Raw genomic sequence first — 19926 nt, 5'->3', positions numbered from 1 at the left:
TTTTATTTACTAATACTAAGTAAAAGGTTAGCTTAGCTATTTAAACGAGGTATTTAATACTTAATTTCTTTTACTCGCTAATAATAAGTAAAAGGCTAGCTCGGCTAGTTAAACGAAGTATTTAATACCTAAATTCTTTTACTTACTAATACTAAGTAAAAGGTTAGCTTAGCTATTTAAACGAGGTATTTAATACTTAATTTCTTTTACTTATTAATAGCGAATAAAAAGTTAGCTCGGCTATTTAAATAAAGTATTTAATACTTAATTTCTTTTACTTACTAATAGTAAGTAAAAAGCTAGCTCGGCTAGTTAAACGAAGTATTTAATACCTAAATTCTTTTACTCGCTAATACTAAGTAAAAGGTTAGCTCGGCTATTTAAATAAGGTATTTAATACTTAATTTCTTTTACTTACTAATAGCGAGTAAAAAGTTAGCTCGGCTAGTTAAACGAGGTATTTAATAACTAAATTCTTTTACTTATTAATAATAAGTAAAAGGTTAGCCCGGGTATTTAGGGTTTATAAATCTTAAATATTTCTTTATCTTATTAATAGTATATAAAAGGTTAGTAGAGGTAGTAAGTAGTTAGGGTTTATAAATCCTAAATTGTTTTTTAATTCGTTAATAGCGAGTAAAAAGTTAGCTTAGGTAGTTAATATAGGTATTTAGGATTAAAATCTTTTTACTTACTATTAGTGAGTAAAAAGCTAGCTAAGGTAGTGGGCATTTGAGATTTATAAATTTTAAATTTTCTTTTTAAGCCTAACCCTTTAGTACTTAATTAATATTAAAAGTAATAACTAAGTAGTTATAATATAGTAATACTTTTATTAATTTCTCGCTTTTTTAAAATATACCTTTTTTTAAGTAAAAAGTATGCGAAATTCTTAAAAATTCCTAAACCTAAGCCCATTTAGCCTACTTAATAACCTAATAAACGAAAGAATTTTAAAATTTTAGTTAATTCTTTTAATTATTACTTATTAAATAAAAGATCTTTTAAGTATTACTTTTTAAATAAAAGAATTTCTTAAGTTTTATTTAATTTCTTTTAGTAATTACTTAATAGCTCAAAGGATTCCGTAAACTTATTTACTTATTTTTATTTATATTAAATTATTTAAAAAAACTTTTTTTTATTAATATTAGGCGGTTATAGTAATAAAGTAATATTAAGTAGCTATAGTAGTAAAGTAATATTTAGTAGCTACGGTAGTTAAGTAATATTATATTTTATAAATAAAAAAAATGATTTATTTATATATATTAAAAAGTAATAACTAAGTAGTTATAATATAGTAATACTTTTATTAATTTCTTGCTTTTTTAAAATATACCTTTTTTTAAGTAAAAAGTATACGAAATTCTTAAAATTTCTTAAACCTAAGCCTATTTAGCCTACTTAATAGTAAAACTAAACAAAAACGGGTAAAAGTATATTTATTAAACCGTTTATAAGAGCGATATTTTATATACTTAGGGGAGGATAGAGGCGTTAGAATTTAAAATACTTAGTTATATAGTTATTAGTATTTATATTTTAGAATATAAGGGGGTTCGGAGTTAAATAATAAGGTAGTTATAAATATAATAAAATAAGACGAGGTAAGGTTAATAAGCTTAAAGTAATTAAGTAAAAAATTTCGTTTCTTAGTTAGAAATAAAAGAGGAAATTAACGATTTATTTTAATAAGGAATCGTCGTATTAAAGCGATTTTAGAAATATACTTCTTATAGTTCTTTTTAATTTCGGTTTTTTTTACTTTTTTAGTAATAATAATAAGATCTAATTTTTTTATTAAATATACCTTATTAAACTTAGTAATTTTTTATAATTACTAATCGGATCGCTAAGTATAGTTAAGCTAAACGTCCTTAGTAAAAATAACTTAGTAATATATTAAAGTATTATTTTAATTAAAACTTAAGGTTAGTTAATAAGGGGATTACGTAGTATTAAGAAAATTAGTAAAGTTTACTAAGTAATACTAATATTAAAAATATAAATAAAGCGAATATTATAATTATAAGGACGTTTATTAACGTAGTCTTAATAAAAAGAATTAATTATTTATTTCTTTATTTATAATATAAAAAATAGTTAATAAAAATAGAGGAGGGAAAGTATAAAAAATAAGACTTTTTAAATAAGTATAATAAAAAAGTAATAATTATTAAGGAAATATAAAATATTATAAAAGTAGTATAAAAAGTTATAAAAATTAGAGTATATAAAATATAATAAGATAAAAAGTAAAATAAATAAAGAGAACTTTAATTAAAAGTTTAGGAGTACGTTAAGTATTTATATAAGAGTTAAGTTTTAAGAAATTTATTAAAAAAGTACTAATTAACTAATTTTTATATAAGCGACTAGTTTTTAAATAAGTAATTAGTTTTTATATAAGAAAGTAGTTTTTATATAAGAGAGTAGTTTTTATATAAAAAAGTAGTTTTTATATAAATAACTAGTTTTATATAAGTAACTAGTTTTTATATAAAAAAGTAGTTTTTATATAAGTAACTAGTTTTTATATAAAAGACTAGTTTTTATATAAGAGAGTAGTTTTTATATAAGTAACTAGTTTTTATATAAGAAACTAGTTTTTATATAAGAGACTAGTTTTTATATAACTAGTTTTTATATAAAAAAGTAGTTTTTATATAAGAGAGTAGTTTTTATATAAAAGAGTAGTTTTTATATAAGTAACTAGTTTTTATATAGGAGAGCAGTTTTTATATAAAAGACTAGTTTTTATATAAGCGACTAGTTTTTATATAAAAGACTAGTTTTTATATAAGAAATTAGTTTTTATATAAGAGACTAGTTTTTATATAAGTAACTAGTTTTATATAAGTAACTAGTTTTTATATAAAAAAGTAGTTTTTATACAAAAAAGTAGTTTTTATATAGGAGAGTAGTTTTTATATAAGCGACTAGTTTTTATATAAGTAACTAGTTTTTATATAAGAGAGTAGTTTTTATATAAGAAACTAGTTTTTATATAGGAGAGTAGTTTTTATATAAGAGACTAGTTTTATATAAATAACTAGTTTTTATATTAAAAGGGTATATATTAAGTATTTAAAAAATATACTAATTAAAAATAATTAAGGGAGCGATATAAAATATATTTATATTAAGTAAAAAAAAAAATTTAAAAAAATAGAACTACTTAATAATAAGTCTTTTAAAAAAATAAAAAAAGTACATAATATTTAGATAAGAAATAACTAAATATACTTAATAAGAATATATTAATAAGAATAATACTAAGGGAGAGTAATAAAAAATATACTAAACTTTTCTTAAATAGATAGTATTAAAGTTATAAAAAGCGGTTTTTATAATAAAAAAGTAATCGAAGTATAATACGCCGATTTTAGAAAATAGAAGTTATTTAATTTAAATTTATAAGGAGCATTAACTAGTTTTTTTATATAATAATTAGTTTTTTAATATTATATCTTTTTTTAAATAAAAAAGGTCCGTATAGCCCTAATATATAACTAATAAAAACCCGCGCTTTAACTAGAACTAATTAAAAACCTAAGAATCGTATACGCTAAGAATAAGGATAGCCTTATTATAAAACCTTTAATTAAAATACTAAGGGTTTAATTAAAATAAAAAGTTTTTTAATATACGCTTTTTAATTATAATTAGGCTATATAAAAAAATAATAAACGCTAGCGTTAAGGACTAATTAAATTTTATTAAGATTTTTTATAATATTATAATATATATAAAAATAAAACTAATATTAATAAGAATATAAGAGAATAATAGGTTAATTAGTATAACGACCCGGTTATAAAAGCTATATATATAACTCTAGCTTATACTCTTTAAATATTATTATTAATAAAAAAGCTAAGGAGAATTAGAATAATAAAAATTAGGATCGGGAGATTATTAAAAAAGAATAAAATAAGAACTAACTAAGAAAAAAAAAAAAAAAAGTAATTATAAAAAAAAGGTAAGTAGAGGGCTTAATACGATTAACTATATATAATAATTAGAATTAATTTAAAATAATTTTTTTTATAAAAAGTTAGAGGAAAAAGAAATTAAAAAATAATTAAAATAGGGTAGGGTAATTAGTCCTAATGGTCTCTTTTTAAAAACTAATTAAGTATAGGGATTTATAAAAGAGCTAATTAAAATAAAATATAAAAAAAGAGCTCTCATTAAAAATAAGGAGATTAAATAGTGCGGATTTTTATTTTAATTATATATATACTTTTTTAAAATTAAACTAAAGCCTTTTTAATAATTTATTTTTAAATATAATAATATAAAACGATTAAGAAGTCTACTTATCTAATCTAATTAATACTATCCTTTTTCTTTTAGTTATAGCTTTATTAATTAAAACCGTATTAACCTAATTAAAGGAGGTATTTTATATTACTTTTATAAGTATTAGTAGTTTTTTTAAAGTACTATGCTACGAGAGTTCTTTATATCTTATACGTTTTTAATATATTAAGTCGTAATACCTATATAATAGGGTTCGTTATATAAGTATTATATAAGGTAATATATATTACTACTTATTATAGCAAAACTAAAGCGATCGTAAAATAATTCGAGCTAGTTCTCTTATAAAGAGGATATTAACCGATTCTAAATGCCTGTACTATATAATAGTACCCTTAGATACTTCGTTAGTCTCTATACCCTCGAAAATAATACCTAAAGAAGAAGTGTAAGTGCGTCTAAGAGAACTACCTAAAACAAGCAAGTCAGACATCATTACTATTAGCTATAGCTAAAAGCGAAGGCATTAGAAGCCTCGTCGGCAATGCATAGTTCACGTACTCTGTCCTTAGTTATAAATTAGAGCCCTACTCAGTTATATAGGATGGGAGCGCCATTCCGGACTATCCGATGCCACCTCATCTTCTGTGGGAAGGTGAGCGGAATAGGTAAATGCTTATCTGACATTCATGAGGGCGCCCAATTGTTCTTTGCCTTCACAGTCAGGATTGCCTAGTAACTATCTCTCATTATGAGGCCGTTGCAGTTCCTAGTGTCTCTACCATCTCCCTCCTTCCTATTGGGACCACTGTAAATCCATTTTGTCATCGTCGCGTGGAAGACGATGAATCGCTCAGTCCTTCGTCCGGCTTGCCATCTCAAATTCTTCATGCCTTACAGGTCTACTTGATGTGATCCGCTTGCATCGTAACGGCCCTTGGGATGTTTTGCCCCCACATCCACGTGTAGACTACCATGGGGGCACCAGCCGAATTCAAAGTAACCTTGCGTCTTTTTTGTCGAAGTGGCCGCGTGTTCCGATGAGATAAGGAGCCATACTCGACAACCATAACATTGAGATACCGACTGACCGGTTCATCATCTGCTCATAGTCCATACGTCGGGCTTACAGGCGTAGCCTTTTGCTTCGACGCAGAAAAACGATTTTCCAGTCACATCGTCGTCAAAAACAAAAGTTCAATCAAGCACGTTTGGAGCAAAAGTTCGGGTGACTGAGCACGTCAAGGACAAAAGTGCAAGGACCGGGATCCACCCCCACCTGGGGCCAGCAAATGAGCGTCAGGTGCTTCATCTTAGAACCCCTGCCGACTCTTCATCAAGACAAGCCAGGGTATCGCAACTCCGATAGATGGCATGAGTTGGGATGTTGGGATGTTGGGATGGGTGGCCGAATCCGCCAGCAGTCGTCCCAAAGTCTCGGCCACATCTTGGCAAGGCTTAAGACATGACCTTCCCGCCTGGGCATTGCTTGGGACACCCTCTTTCCGTTAATGGGCCGAGCAGCCGGAGAACATGTCCAGGTCTGCACATTACCAGTAGAAAGAAGCCATCACAAAACCTTGGAATTTCCGGGGAATCCCTATCACGTCAGTAACCTTTTGATAGGGACCTTCCTAAAAGCTCGTAGTTCTCTTTGTGGAGTGGCGTTCCAATCAGCCGGGCTCGCTCGAAGACCCCAGCTCAAGTCCAGACTACATGCAGCAATCCTTGTCGAGCGGCATCCAACAGATGGTCTGTCCTACAACAGCTTCAAGGCCCTCAATTGCACCAATGCCGGTCCTTATCACGACATCGAACCCCTTATCACTAAGACAGTCAATATCGGATCAGTCGTACAACATGGGTCGACACTCAGCAACAGGCTGAGGCATAGAGTACAAAATGACCACGTTTGCCTTCCCCTTAAGTGTGCGGAAATCCCGAACTTCTAGCACTCCAGGTTGGCAAACCGATCCTTTTGTCTGAGTTACTAGTCTGTCTGATTCTTGCCTTTCCTGCCCTGGTCTGTGCTTTTCCGTTGCGACTATGCCGGTGCCATTGACAGATGCCATCGTGGTGGGGGGGCTGAATCCCGTAGAGGGCAAAATTGTTTCGGTCCCCTCTCACCAAGCCATTAACGAGAAAGTCAGCATCGACGAGTCAGGGGTTGGAAAGGAACTGGCTTCCGAAATCCAAGCCATTCCGGCAACTACGACATCCGACGATGGGAACCACGAGAAGGACGACAACAGCGACAATGCCATCATCATCACCGGTGCCGACGCTGCCCGATACTTACTGCCGCTCCGAGATGACTTCGACCCTGCGTTGACCTTTCGGAGTATGTTTCTGGCAACTTGCCTCTCGGCTTTCCAGGCTGTCATGAGTCAAATCTACACTGTGAGCTTTCTTTTTTTCCTAATTGGTGACTCGGACGTGGGACGAGCTCTGGCTAAAAAATGCTCTATTTTATCTACCAGTTCAAACCGACCGCCGTTACCATTTCCGGAACTTTCATCGTTCTCATCGGCTACTTCGTGGGCAAGGCGTGGTCCAAGGTCTTCCCTCGTGGTGATAAGCTTGAAGCTCGTTGGAGGCAGGACCATCCCGAAGGCGAACTTCCGGCGTACGTCAAGATCTTCAAATTTTTCAACCCGGGTCCCTGGGGGCTGAAAGAACATGCGATCTGCTCCATCACAGCCACATCTGCGTCCAATGCCGCCGCTAGTATCCAGGTATTTGCGGCACAAGATCTCTTTTACGACTTGCCTCTGAGTCCGACCACCGTTGTCTTGACCGTCATCTCCATTGGCCTCTTTGGCTACGGCATTTGTGGTGTCATGCGCCCCATCGCCGTGTGGCATGTCGATGCTGTCTATTGGAGCACTCTCCCTACAGTAAAGACCCTCCAAGGTCTTCATTGGCAGGATTTGAAGAACTCCAAGCCTCTGCGTTGGTTCTGGTACAGTTTCGCAGGAATGTTTGTTTACGAATTCTTCCCGGCATACATCTTTCCATGGCTGAACTCCGTTTCCATTCCATGCCTCGCTGCCATGAACGCCACAGGTTCAAAGGCTGCTGTTCTTACGAACCTTTTTGGCGGCTCTATCAACAATGAAGGTTTAGGCCTCTTCTCTCTGTCTTTCGACTGGCAATATGTGAGGGAACCAATCATCGTTTCAGCATAGTTGCTTGAAAACTAACGTATTACCAGATTACTTCATTCAACACTTCACTTCCTCTGACTCTGCAGGCTCACTCTGCTATTGGCTTCTTCATTTGCTTCCTTGCAATGATTGGAATCTACTACACAAACGCCTGGGATGCCAAGTCGCAGCCTTTCATGTCGACGCGACTGCGATCTGAGGACGGGACTGCTTATCCCATTGCCAAGGTTTTCACTGGCGGTGTGCTCAACCAGGACGCCCTCGCCAAGTATGGCATCCCAAGGCTCACAGGCAGTTTTGCGTACGCGATGTTCATGGCCAACGCGGCGGTGAGTTATACAGTCCATATGCTACTAGGAACGAAGGCTGACAGAACATTAGATTGGGGCGCTGGTTGCCCATTGCTTCTTTTTCTGGGGCGGAGACGTCAAGAGGGCGTATCAGAGCGCAAAGAGTGGTAGATATGATGATCGCCATCACGATCATATGACCAAACACTACAAGGAGACCCCTTGGTGGTGGTACGTCATTGTACTCGTCGTCAGCTTCGTTCTTGGCCTCGTTGTTGTCACGACACAGAACGTCACGCTTCCGGCCTGGGCATATGTCGTGTCCCTGCTTCTGGGAATTTTCATCGCGCCGTTGGTAAGCATGGAACCCACGGTTTAGCTCCCAGTTCCCAGCTGACTTGCGTCCAGAGCACAATTCTTTACTCTCGTTTCGGTAATGGAATTGCTACGAACAACTTATCGAAGATGCTGGCAGGTCTCATCCTTCCTGAGCGTCCCATTGGCAACATGTATTTTGCCGCTTGGTCGCACAACGTCATCTCGAATGCTGTTAATCTTTCCAACGACCTGAAGATGGGAGAATACCGTATGTCCCAGTGTCTATGACTTGCCGAACTTTGCTGACCTGGTCTACTAGTGAAAATCCCACCTCGTGTTATGTTCCTCACCCAAATCTACGGTACTATCATTGGCGGTTTCATCAACTACGCAGTCATGATCTCTATTGTGAACGGAAATCGAGAGCTTCTCGTGGACAGCGATGGCAACAGTTCTTGGAGCGGTGCAACGATGCAATCGTACAACACCAACGCCACATCCTGGGCGCTGGCGAAGTACCTGTACAAGACTGGGGGCAAGTATGCTCTTGTGCCGATTGGCCTAGGTATCGGCTTTGGCGTTGTCATTGTCCACCGTATCATTGCATACGTAAGTCTCCGATAGCTTTGCTTGAATACATGTATGCTACATTTGCTAACGCAGCTCAGTTTATCCCCAAAATCCGCGGTTACTCCCTGTACGATATTAACTTGCCCCAACTCATCCAATATGCGGGCTATATTCCGTACAATGCATCTCAAACTTGCGTACTCTTCAGCTCGCTGATCAGTGGCTTCTTCGTCCAATTCTACCTTCGCAACTACCGCCCTCGCATCTTCAAGGACTACTCTTACCTTGTCACCGGTGCATTCGACGGAGCTAGTCTTACTGTACTCTTCATCCTGTCGTTTGCGGTGTTCGGCGCCGGTGGCCCCTCTGTACCCTTCCCGACATGGTGGGGCAACAATGCCGATGGTTACTACGATCACTGCCCAGCAGCTGAGTAAACAGTCTCCGTGAGACTTCTTTCGCTTCTTGGGCCACTTCAAGAATAACATGCTTCGGGTTTCGGTGCGAAGATTCTGAGGTAATACTCGGGATGCACTGGGCACTCTACCAGTAGCACAGTTCGGCAAGAATCAGTGGCCATCGAGATGTCCGAAGTTAGCATGATTCACGTGCTCGAGATTAGGACAGCTTTAGATACTCGTTTCTCATAAAATCAAAAGGCTTGGTGTACCCTGAGAATGTTTCCAATGCGACGAACTAGTAATTGGGCTTTGCGTAACAGCCATATGTCTTACTTCGTTTATATCAACGGCCAATCGTCAAGGAACGTTGCCAGCCCTCGATTAAGGGAGCAGGCTACGACAGATTCGTGGTCTTCTCCATCGTAGACCCTCATTGCGAGATGGTCTAGGCGAGTGCTTTCTTGTAATCGTGAATGCATGGTGATAACATTATCAACCATTTGCAGTCCACGGTGTCGTCTCAACCTCCTGTTGTACTCGTCATTGCCCTCTCCTCTCCTCCTCGTTGGATTTTGTTCCTCATCTCCAACAAAGAGCATGAGCGATGGACTTTTCTTCTGACATTCTATTTCCTCCTGAACCTCCTGGAAAAGCCTTTCTTCGGTAAGGATGTAACTTTCATTCCACCAAATGCTGGGGCTACTGGCCAAGATACAGTGAAACATATCTGTTCTTGTGAATAGGGCGTGCAGAGAGAGTAGCCCCCCATACGAATGTCCAAATAGCGCTTCACGGCCTAGAGTCGCCCCCCGGGTCTCGTAAAGCCGCCGAGCAACCAAAGGTTTGACTTTGTTCTGCAGAAAGCTAAGGAAGACATCCGCACCCCCTTCATGACCAGATGCTCCATGGGCAGGTGGAGTGAAATCTCTAGTTCTGCGGGCGCTCAAGAGAAATCTTGAGTCCGCGGGTATAGGGTACCCAATAGCAACTACGATTCCCTGGGTATCTGAAGAGCGCATACATAAATGGCGATGCATTGATTCCAAAGCACTTAGAAACACTGAGTTTCCATCCGTAAGGTAACTAGCTGCCTGTCAGACTAATGGATACGGACATGGTATTCGGCCTGACATACAAAACCGGGATCGGAGCCTCATGATCCTGTCTACTGCGACTCTGCCAGTCTCTTGGGAAACCAATCTGGACGATGTATTCTTCTCCGGAGACACTTCTCAGAGCCCAAGACTCTGCAGAGCCACCTTTCCCAAGCAAGGATTGGGTGCGCATTTTTCGATTCCTGTTGCTCGATCACTATGAGAAGACGGAGGAATACCATCAAGAGAAAATGCACAACACAGAATTACCGGTCTTATCGGATTGTTATACTAAAAGCCCCTCGGCTCGGGCAACGTGTATCCTAAAGTCCGAGTCTTTTCCGCTCGGATCGACGGTTTCCATCACACAAGCTCGCAGTGGACCCATTATCTGCCTGTAATTATGACCCGTAGTTGCGCTCGGCGATATTCGGCCTTTGCATCATCGTCAACAGCTTATTCCGCATCAGTTGGTCGTAGGATCCGGCAGCTAAACACCCATGTCATTAAACGCCATGAAGTTCGGGGTACTTCCCGGAACTCCTTGAACGGTACCGCGCTTAGGCAACTCCAAAATCCTGGCCGTGATGACATCCACTGCTTCCGAGCTTGTCTCAAGACTTTTCAACTACAAAGCTAGCCCGAGAACCTGTGGTCATGTCAAGGAAGTCCCGCTCAGGGCAGCATCTTTGCCAGCCTCAAGGGACAAGGAGTATAGGTCTACTCCCTATGCATGCAAGTCGGCGCCAGATTTAAAATCACGAAAACGTCATGCAGTGTTGTTGATAGCACTCGCTGCGCGGCCAAGCGTTTCGTTAAAACTTTTCGCAGACCAAGCAAAGCCTTCCATGAATTGGGACATAAGTCCCTGCTTTCGAAGTGTTAGAACTGAATCTCTCCTAGGTAAGGTCACTTCATTTTGTTTGAAGTACCTGGTTTGGCGCAGGTACCTTTATCGCAATGACTTGCGCCTTTTTAGCAACACCCCATGTCTTGGAGGCGATTGATCCAGCAGCATGATAACCATGTCCACTGCTGTCTTTGAAGGGACTCTCCTTCGGGTAGATAGTGTAGCCGAGCTTTACGTGACCATCAAAGTCTGGGTTGTTCACTTAGACTCCGGTATTAACCACGTATGCAAAAGTTCCTTTCCTTCCGTTCTCATCGTACGTGTACTCAAACCCATTACGCAGACTTACATTAGTACTGACAGGCTCAGCCTGTGATATGGCTCCTAGCCCCGAAGTAGCTTGATTCTACGTGACCATTCCGTATGCCGGCGTGTCAGCTTAGTAAGCTTAACCTGAGCTCGAAGTCAGGTATCTATAGGATAATAGTTAGTAATTGAACTCACTATATCGTTACCCCCCCCATTCCTCACAAAGTTTCTTTGTCAAGGGAGCCAGCATATGCATGGAACGTCAAACGTTCTTTCAACGTCCGAGATGTCATCCCCCAACAAGCCCCAATCATGAAACACTTCTCTTACCCACTGGATTTGCCCACGGGAGGCGTGTCCATCGACTCCAGCTTTCAAGCTAACAATGTATCAGCTTTGAGGGGCATTGTGTTCGGCGGTCAAATTGTTGTGTCGAGACGGTCAACAATCCTCCCCAAAGTAGAGCAAAAGAGTAGTTGACTGGTAGCTTCATCTTGCGCTGGGTAATCCCACTTTGCATAAGATCAAGAAGTTGCGGACGGGGCTCTTGGTTAATTATAGGCCATGCAAAACTCATTCCGCCGTTGTCTATCATCCCTGGTGTGTAATGACCTTTGTGCTTAACCTACTCTCGTATGTGCTCTAACTATGCCAGTTCAGGCAGATCACGAAGGTATGATTCCCCATACCTTGACTGCATATCACCTCGGCAAGCTATTCTGCATGGGGATTTTCAGCGTAACTTTGAGAGTTGAATGATCTCTGTTATATTGTCTTAGTCACCAGTCCGTATCATGGCTCAGTTCAGCACCATGCAGACTTACGGATCCTCAAATGAGAGTCAGGGGATTGTTTGGCGTCGGATGACCTATAGGTATCTTTACTTTGAGTTGATGGCTGATACCTGAGTGAGGTAACTTCCTTCTTCATCCGGTCAAGACACTTGTAAAACCTTTACCTGTGAGTTCCCGCATCTCCCTGATGAGCCAATGTACCCAGAAATCAGGCATTTCTATTGTTATGATAGGTATTGATCCAATGTATAGTGGACTAATTCAGTTGTGATGATTAAGCTAAGACGCAGCTTTATCCATAACAACACCGGTCGGATCGCGTGTCACCTCGTCGCCCCATTGAGCGTCCCAGCCATTCTCAGCTAGGTACTTCTTCCAAGCTTCATCGTCGTCATTCAGGTGCCTTGAGATGTCTGGAATCACGAAAAGCGCGATGATAGCACCAAGAACAGCGAACCCAGAACCAATCAGAAATGCGACTTGATTTCCCTTGGATGGATCGGTGGTGTACTTGTTCAAAATCGCAGTAAACACCTTTCATATCGTGTCAGTGCAGATCAATTCTGTAGTAACTGACGGTAAGAGTTAGCTTACCTGTGTGCCAATCGCAGCTCCCGCTTTCGAAAAGGCCGAGATAAGCCCCATCATCTGGCCACGTATGGACGTGGGAAAGCACTCGGAGGCTATCAGAACAACGGTACTGTGGGGGGGGTAAGTTAAATGGTGTTAACGGTTACAGAGAATAACCTTACCTTCCTGGGCCAACTTCGCCAAGCGTCAAAAATATGCCGTAGAGGACAACAAAAAGAGGAAATACACCCTGGATAGGATTCATCGCGCCTCCGAGGACAAAACCGAGAATTGCTTGCAACGTAAAACCCAAAGCCATGGTCTGACGTCTCCCAAATTTGTCCGATAGGTACCCACCGATGAAAGGGCCGGGGATGTAAAAACAGTTGATTACTACGCCCCACCCGAGCGTTTTAACAAGACTTTCCTCTACGTTGGCTCTTGATATGATTGTTGAGCTGAAAATTCCGAAGGGAATAGAGATCCAGTTATACAAGAACCATGTTGATGCTGCACCTAAAAGCGGTCGCCAATACCGTTTCAGTGCAAGCCAGTATGGCATTCTCTGCTTCCGCAATGCTGACTTTCGGTACGCTGTCGAGACTGCCATCCGCATCCGGAACCAGAAGATGAGAAGGGGGGGTGCCATACCCAACGCAAACGAGGTTCGCCAAACAATATGGTATTTTGAAACTTGCTGGCCAACGCACAACAGCAGCAGCAGAGGCACCAAACCTCCCCAAACATATCCTAGACTGGCTGATAAGTCTGCGAGCATCGCAAACATGAAGCCCCTTCTTTTGCGAAACTTGGCGTCTTCGTCGGTCGCTTCGGCGGCACCAGCTCCAGAGACTGGGTATTCTCCTCCTGCGCCTACACCGGCAATACCACGAGCAATGATAAGCATCCAAAACATGCCTGTGGTCGTGGTACCACTGGCTGCAGTCGACAAGGCGATGCCTAGTACCAGCAAGATTGTTGTGGCCACAGCACCAGTCTTACGGCCAAGTTGGTCACTGATGACGCCGAAAAGTATCATTCCCACAATCATGCCGATCAGAAAAGCATTGGAGAGCCTCTGGTATATCGTGGTAGTCAGATCGTCAGGGTAAAGGATTGCAAGTAGCAGTTCGACGTTTCCAATGACGGCGGCGTTGCTGCAGCATTGTGAGCGATACATCTTGAGAAGAAGGCAGCGAGAGTAGATGTCCAACATACTAGCCATCTGAGCCTATTGCCAGTCCCGAGAACAAAACCATCAACCAAACAGACAGACTGCTGTAGTACGTCTTCTGTGGTCCTTCTTCTACTACCCCTACTTCGGTACTATCCGGGGCCTTGCTTGCGATTTTCTTTTCGTCAGTAGCAATTTCGTCATCTCTAGTAGCTGTTCGCTCCTCAGTACCGGAGGTCGCCCTGTTGACTTCTGGCATGGTGACCATTGTGTGGTATCATCCGAGTCAATGGCTCCCAAAATACACACCAAATGTGTGGTATAATCTAACACACAAGGACACAGCTCCAAACGTCTTCATATGGGGCAGCTCCCATACTTAACTCGAAGGACGGCACTTCATGTCGGCGCATCTATGCCGAAGAGAAAAGCGACGGCGTACGCCGCGGCATCCTTGCTTATCTTTTGTCCTCCGGATCGGCCTTGTAAGCCGACGGGAAACTGTCTACCGCTATCGACACCCATGTCGTAAACCAGAGGATGGACGCTCGTACCTGCTGTTGCTGCTGTAATCCTGGCATGACTCGTGTGGAGAGGCTACCCTAATCCGGGAAAGGATCTCCAATTCCTGCACCCCGGAGAGGGGTAGAACGCGAGGTCGGAGACCCTCCGACGTCTGATTTCTCGGCACTGCTTCATCCTGGTGTGCTCGCTTGCGTGCTGTTTATTCAGCGCAGAGAGAATGCAGATGTTCAAGTCTTTTCTTGTCTACCTCTACTCCTTCAAAACTTGCTCGACGCAGTCCGCAACAATCGCAATGCTTGTATCAACAAAATGTTTAGAGGGCATACCTCTGCACCAGGCACAGGTGCAAAGGCATAATACCAGACGGTTCCCAAACAAACTACAGCTTATTGCGACTTCATTGCTCTTATATGCATCCATCTCATGCTACTACTTTCTGTCGTTCCAGTCGCGGGAACGTACGTCTACTCCGTACCAGAAAGCCCAGCAATGCACTATTGATAATCTGCACGCCGACTTGTCTTTCCTCGACCCCGCCGTACCTATCTCTACGGAAGAATTCCTTGAACGCAGAGATCGACTGGCCCAAGCTCTGGTCGCATCAAATGTAGATGCGTTCGTCTTGGAACCTGGCTACACTTTCCAGTAAGTCTTTCTTCGACAACCCGAAGACCTCTCAGCCTCGGAGTACGTCAGTCCTGACTTGGGGACAGGTATTATGGCAACATCTCTCAAGTTGACTGGGAACCTTGGGAGCCTGAAGAGCGGCCATTCCTCATGCTCATCCTCCCTCATGTGTCTTCTTCTGGTCAGGTGAACGCCAAGACTGCCTTCTTATCGCCTCATTTTGAAGAGGGCAGGGTACGGATGCTCGGCATACCAACAAGGGAAGACGAACTGGACATTGTCATCTGGGAAGAGCATTGGAACCCGTACGATACGCTGCTCAAATCACATCTCTTCGATGGCCATCATGGAAAGCTCATGGTTGACGAGGAGATTCGTGACTTCATCGTCAGAGGACTGGATGCTGCCGGGTTTGAGACGGTCGGCCTCTCTCAGGAAGTTGAACTCGTGAAGCAGCAGAAAAGCCCTGCGGAGGTCGAATTGCTTCGCGTTGTCAATACTGGGACTGTTGTCGCCGTTAGAGCGATGCGGCCTTGTCTGATGTCGGGGCTTACAGAAGATGAAGTCACCGAAATTCTCAATTCTGCTCTCCTCTCCATCAACTTTGGACTGTTCTTCAATATTGTGTTATTCGAGGAGCACGGAGCGCTTCCTCATGGGGGTTTTGTCACTGGCTTCAAAAAGTTGACTCCTGAGAGCATGGTTGTCATCGATGTTGGTGCCCATTATCTGGGCTACAGTTCGGATATTTGTCGCAGCTTCTTCATCGATCCACCAAAGCCACAGTCACCTACTATGATGGGTGCCCTACTGAATACATGGATCCGAAACCCGGAGGGACGACAACATCTCATTGCGGACGCTGAGCTGCGTGCCGAGAAGCTCAGGGTCTGGGACATTGTATTGGAGGCACAATCAGCTGCCGCCGCCGCTTTCAAGCCGAATAACACAGCAGCAAGTGTGGATATTGCAGCTCGCCAAGTCATTGAAGATGCTGGCTATGGATACGGTTTCACCCATCGTTTGGGTCACGGTATCGGTATTAAAGGTATGTTCCCTAATATGCTCCTCATGATCGGGGGTCGAAAGCAGTTATTGATCCGTATCACATAGCTCACGAGTCGCCGTACTTGAACAAGTGGAACAAAGATATCTTGCTTAAGCCCGGTATGACATTCACGAACGAGCCTGGAATCTATTTGGAAAACAGATTTGGCGTCAGACACGAAGACATCTACTTAGTCAAAGCATCGGGCGAGGCAGAGTTACTCACTGGTCGTAGGGCGACTGGACCATACGATCCATGAAATACCTTGGTTCTTAGACCTGATACTGCTAGTATGTGGCGGCCAGCATAGTCCCGCTTTGGTGAATACGAGAAGTAAACTTCTTAGAGACTAGCTATCTTTCTCTTGACTACCCTTGATTGCAATGGCATTATCCAAAGTCCTTAAGTGTTTAGCCAACATCTCCAATGGTACCTACCTAGTCCCTGCAACAAGATTGTACCACTCTCCATCCGAGCGACTGGGACGACGCAGGACATCAAGCTGGATTAACACCACCAGAATGAAGATTTCAGATGTTAAAGAGACATTTATCAGTAGGCGATATAGGCCAAATGTGTTAGCAAATTTCCAGCTACCTTTGTTGTTGGGTCCGACCTCGTCCAATACCATTGGCAACAGTGAGAGAGTTGTGCGACTTCGCTCTTAAGCAGAACATTGGCAACCAGTAGAGTTGCCAAGTCTGCGTCCGGAAATTTTCATGTCATTCAGATAGGGCTTCTCGATATTGGCTGAATTGCTGAGTCCATCATCTAGATGCTGAAAGTGAGCTCTTTCTCTGTGGAGCTTCAAAAAATAAAAAAATAAAAAGGACATCGGCTGACGATCAGGGTGAACCCCTAGTCAGGTTGGGGGCTGGCGACCCATAACTGTGGCGTTTCGACGTCTGAAGCTAAGGTAAGGTACGCTGATCAGACGAGGAAACCCCTGGACTGAACCCCAAACCGTCATGGAGGATCGGGAACCCAAACGAATGACCCAATGTGCGAACGAGAAATTGCCAGCTCGCGCTTCAAACGCCCTGAGTTTCAGCCGCTGTCAACCAGATCAATCATCCGACTTCAAATCCAGCTGCGATGGCTTCATAAACGAGGCAGCTCCCAGACTGAAAGATTGCAGCAAAGCCTAATGCCTATAGATCAACATTCAAGCAACATGATTAGTCTTCTCTCGACCGCAACCTTTGCCCTCGCGGCGACATTGGTCGTCCCCGTGTTATCTCAGGATCAGAAACCCACGTCGGGATACGTATGCACACACCCGCCATACAAGGTCCACATGATCTCTAAATCCCCTCTTGTGGTTTATATCGCCGACTTCATCACGGCCGCAGAGCGGTCACATCTGCTGGATATGGCGTCAGTTTATCTTGCAGTGTTTGTGTAATAATGCCACTAATCTGTATCAGGAGCGGCACGTTTACCCATTCTGGAGTTATTGATGCTTCTGGAGGCAAAACCACGCACGACGTACGGACATCTCAGAGTACCAGCCTGTGGCGGGATGATGTTGTTCGCTGCATCGAAGAGCGCGCAATAGCGTTCCAAGGGTATGGTATGCCTAAGAGTCACGTAGAACCACTGCAGCTGGTCAAGTATGGAAAGGGACAGCAGTACCATTTTCATACAGACTGGTTCACAGATCCTGCACACGCCAGAGCTCATCTAGGCGGCAATCGGCTGTCTTCTTTCTTCGGTTATGTGTCAGCGGTTAACGTTACCGGAGGTGGAACCAACTTCCCGCTCTTAGACGCCCCTTCTGACGAACGATGGTGCTCTTTCATTGACTGCGACGAGCCTTGGGAGAGAGGCGTGACATTTCGGCCGTTGGAGGGAAATTTCGTGTATTGGGAAAACCTCCACGTCGATGGTTCTGGAGATCAACGTAATTTACATGCTGGATTGCCGGTCACAGATGGACAGAAGGTTGGGATGAACATCTGGACGAGACAAGCACCGCTGAGCAAAGACATTCGAGGAGATTAGTAAGACTCTGGAAACATTCAAGGTTAACTTCTAGAGGGTATAAGGGCTTGTAAGGACGAGCATAAGGGCCAGACACCAAGGAACCTTAACACACTTTCCCGTCTCTTATGTGTCCATGAACCTAAGGTCAGGTTCACAACTTTACGGTGGCTTGTGGTTCGAGATGGGTCAGGGAATGGCCACCTCACACATGAAGACTATCTAATTTAATTATTCATGTGAAAAGTATTACCAATTGCCTACAAAATAATACTATGCGGCAGCTTATGAATGCTGGTGAGATGCATGGATATGCACAGCACTGTACTAGGCCAAAAGGAGAGGCATTGTATATAGTAACTATACTCGGTTGACATGGTTATAAGCCTCTCTCTCAATGACCAACTAGAGACTACGCAGATCTCCGTGGTCATTACCCAGAATCTCAACAGTGAGTTAGAGAAATATTGAACCTAGCTGATTCCGAATAGAACCACACGCCAGATTGCGATGTATTCTACGTGTGACCCAACCTTTGACTTTACGCATGGCAATACTAAGGATTAAATGCATCACGTGTATGATTGATTGTGTGAGAAAGCCGGCCATATCATTGAGTGGCCTGTCGAACCATCTTTGGAGATAGGTGCTAATATTGATTAAGACTCATCAACGGACGGCATTCAAAGTCAACTACTTTCCAGCCTACATATATGATTCATGAACATGTAAGAAGTCTTAGGATGCATAAGACTGAGGGACGAGCTTCATGCGGATCCCGCTGAGATGATCTGGTAGCCGATACGTCCTTGCAAATGGCATGAAACTGGGTGGTCTTTAGATTCCAAGGTCGAACGTTCCTTGACTGATCCTGTCGGAAGCTGCACCTTGGCCTTCAGCTTACATACCTGCAGATGTGATGGACTAGGAATAGACTCAACTTGATGTTCTGCCTAAAAATATTGTGCTTCCACGAAAGGCGAGAAAATGCGTCCCCCCAATCTCTTTTTGCGAGTAGGACCCCGGAGATAGCTGCCCAGCCATTAGACAAGTTGATGACTTGATATGAGGGAGATGTAAATACGCTACGTATTTCTCAACTACCCCAGCAATGGGGTATTCTAATTGCATTTACAGCTTACCTATTGGGTAAGTCGAGCCAACTTCAAGTAATTAGCAAAGTGATGTCAATCGTGCCGCAATAAAAAGTCCTTCCAACGCCCAGAAGAGTGAGAATTCAATGAGAAGAGCAGCGCCCGTTGTTGACATTAGTTCAATATACGTATCGTGCAGTGAGTACGGTAGCCTTGAGTTGTAAGTGAATGCAAGGCTAGCACGCGATTTCGCTAATAATGATAGTCCTGGTGACAGGGTGATGCAACTCTGAGAAGGAAGGCTAGGATCCTGATGCCTAGCCGCCGAGCCCCAAGCCTGATCTGAGAGGCGATAGGTCGAGCCCACCTTTTGTCAAATCTTCTTCTTCTCGTCTCTCCCTAAGTTGATTGAAATTCTCTCTAATCTTCTCTCATCTTGATAGCAGTACACGTTGCGTGAATGAGTGTGTCAAGAGAGAGGAAGTCAAATAGAGCGAAGGGCCGGTTGGTATTTTGGCTTTCATATGTGGTAATAGAATGAATTGGCGAGAAGCACAGCGGCGGGGTAGACGGAAGTGGAGCAACGACGAGGATCCAGGTTATGCTGATGGAGCGGCCGCGGGATCCGATTTAGCTCTATAATACACCACTGTGTGCCAGTGTGGACGGAGGCGCGTTGTTCTTCCGAGAGCTAACGAAGCCGGTTCAAGGCAAACCTATCAGGATGTTCAGCAGCAGGTTTCTTTGCCGAGTGGGTCAGTGTCATCGAGAGTGTCAGTGAGCTTGACAGCTGGCGTGGCTAATGAGATGGCATAACGACTTCCATTTGGTTGGGATATGTCT

At 42.2% G+C, this 19926-nt stretch overlaps 5 protein-coding genes across 5 annotated transcripts; 3 read left to right on the top strand and 2 right to left on the bottom strand.

Moving 5' to 3' along the window:
* Positions 1-6315: 6315 nt before the first annotated feature.
* Positions 6316-9051, top strand: CABS01_16307 (OPT oligopeptide transporter; the record flags this gene model as incomplete). The annotated part of the gene is made up of 7 exons (XM_060549638.1): positions 6316-6669; positions 6750-7427; positions 7484-7765; positions 7818-8081; positions 8135-8312; positions 8364-8653; positions 8713-9051. The coding sequence occupies 7 exons, from the start codon at positions 6316-6318 to the stop codon at positions 9049-9051; spliced, it is 2385 nt and encodes a 794-aa protein (XP_060389534.1).
* Positions 9052-9353: 302 nt separating this feature from the next.
* On the bottom strand, positions 9354-10302 carry CABS01_16306 (IroE protein; the record flags this gene model as incomplete). The annotated part of the gene is made up of 2 exons (XM_060549637.1): positions 9354-10106; positions 10147-10302. The coding sequence occupies 2 exons, from the start codon at positions 10300-10302 to the stop codon at positions 9354-9356; spliced, it is 909 nt and encodes a 302-aa protein (XP_060389533.1).
* A 2039-nt stretch (positions 10303-12341) lies between these two features.
* CABS01_16305 (major facilitator superfamily transporter) lies at positions 12342-14074 on the bottom strand (the record flags this gene model as incomplete). The annotated part of the gene is made up of 4 exons (XM_060549636.1): positions 12342-12596; positions 12657-12762; positions 12815-13789; positions 13851-14074. The coding sequence occupies 4 exons, from the start codon at positions 14072-14074 to the stop codon at positions 12342-12344; spliced, it is 1560 nt and encodes a 519-aa protein (XP_060389532.1).
* A 549-nt stretch (positions 14075-14623) lies between these two features.
* On the top strand, positions 14624-16265 carry CABS01_16304 (metallopeptidase family M24; the record flags this gene model as incomplete). The annotated part of the gene is made up of 3 exons (XM_060549635.1): positions 14624-14976; positions 15045-16006; positions 16072-16265. 3 exons carry the CDS (start codon positions 14624-14626, stop codon positions 16263-16265), a joined length of 1509 nt encoding a protein of 502 aa, XP_060389531.1.
* An 888-nt stretch (positions 16266-17153) lies between these two features.
* Positions 17154-18010, top strand: CABS01_16303 (2OG-Fe(II)oxygenase superfamily protein; the record flags this gene model as incomplete). The annotated part of the gene is made up of 2 exons (XM_060549634.1): positions 17154-17383; positions 17434-18010. 2 exons carry the CDS (start codon positions 17154-17156, stop codon positions 18008-18010), a joined length of 807 nt encoding a protein of 268 aa, XP_060389530.1.
* Positions 18011-19926: the final 1916 nt, after the last annotated feature.

Source organism: Colletotrichum abscissum, assembly GCF_030869225.1.
Source record: "Colletotrichum abscissum strain IMI 504890 chromosome Unknown Scaffold_90.1, whole genome shotgun sequence".
In the NCBI taxonomy this organism is placed as follows: domain Eukaryota; kingdom Fungi; phylum Ascomycota; class Sordariomycetes; order Glomerellales; family Glomerellaceae; genus Colletotrichum; species Colletotrichum abscissum.
The sequence above is the reverse complement of the archived record's forward strand: the minus strand, read 5'-3'. Positions and strand labels throughout refer to the sequence as shown.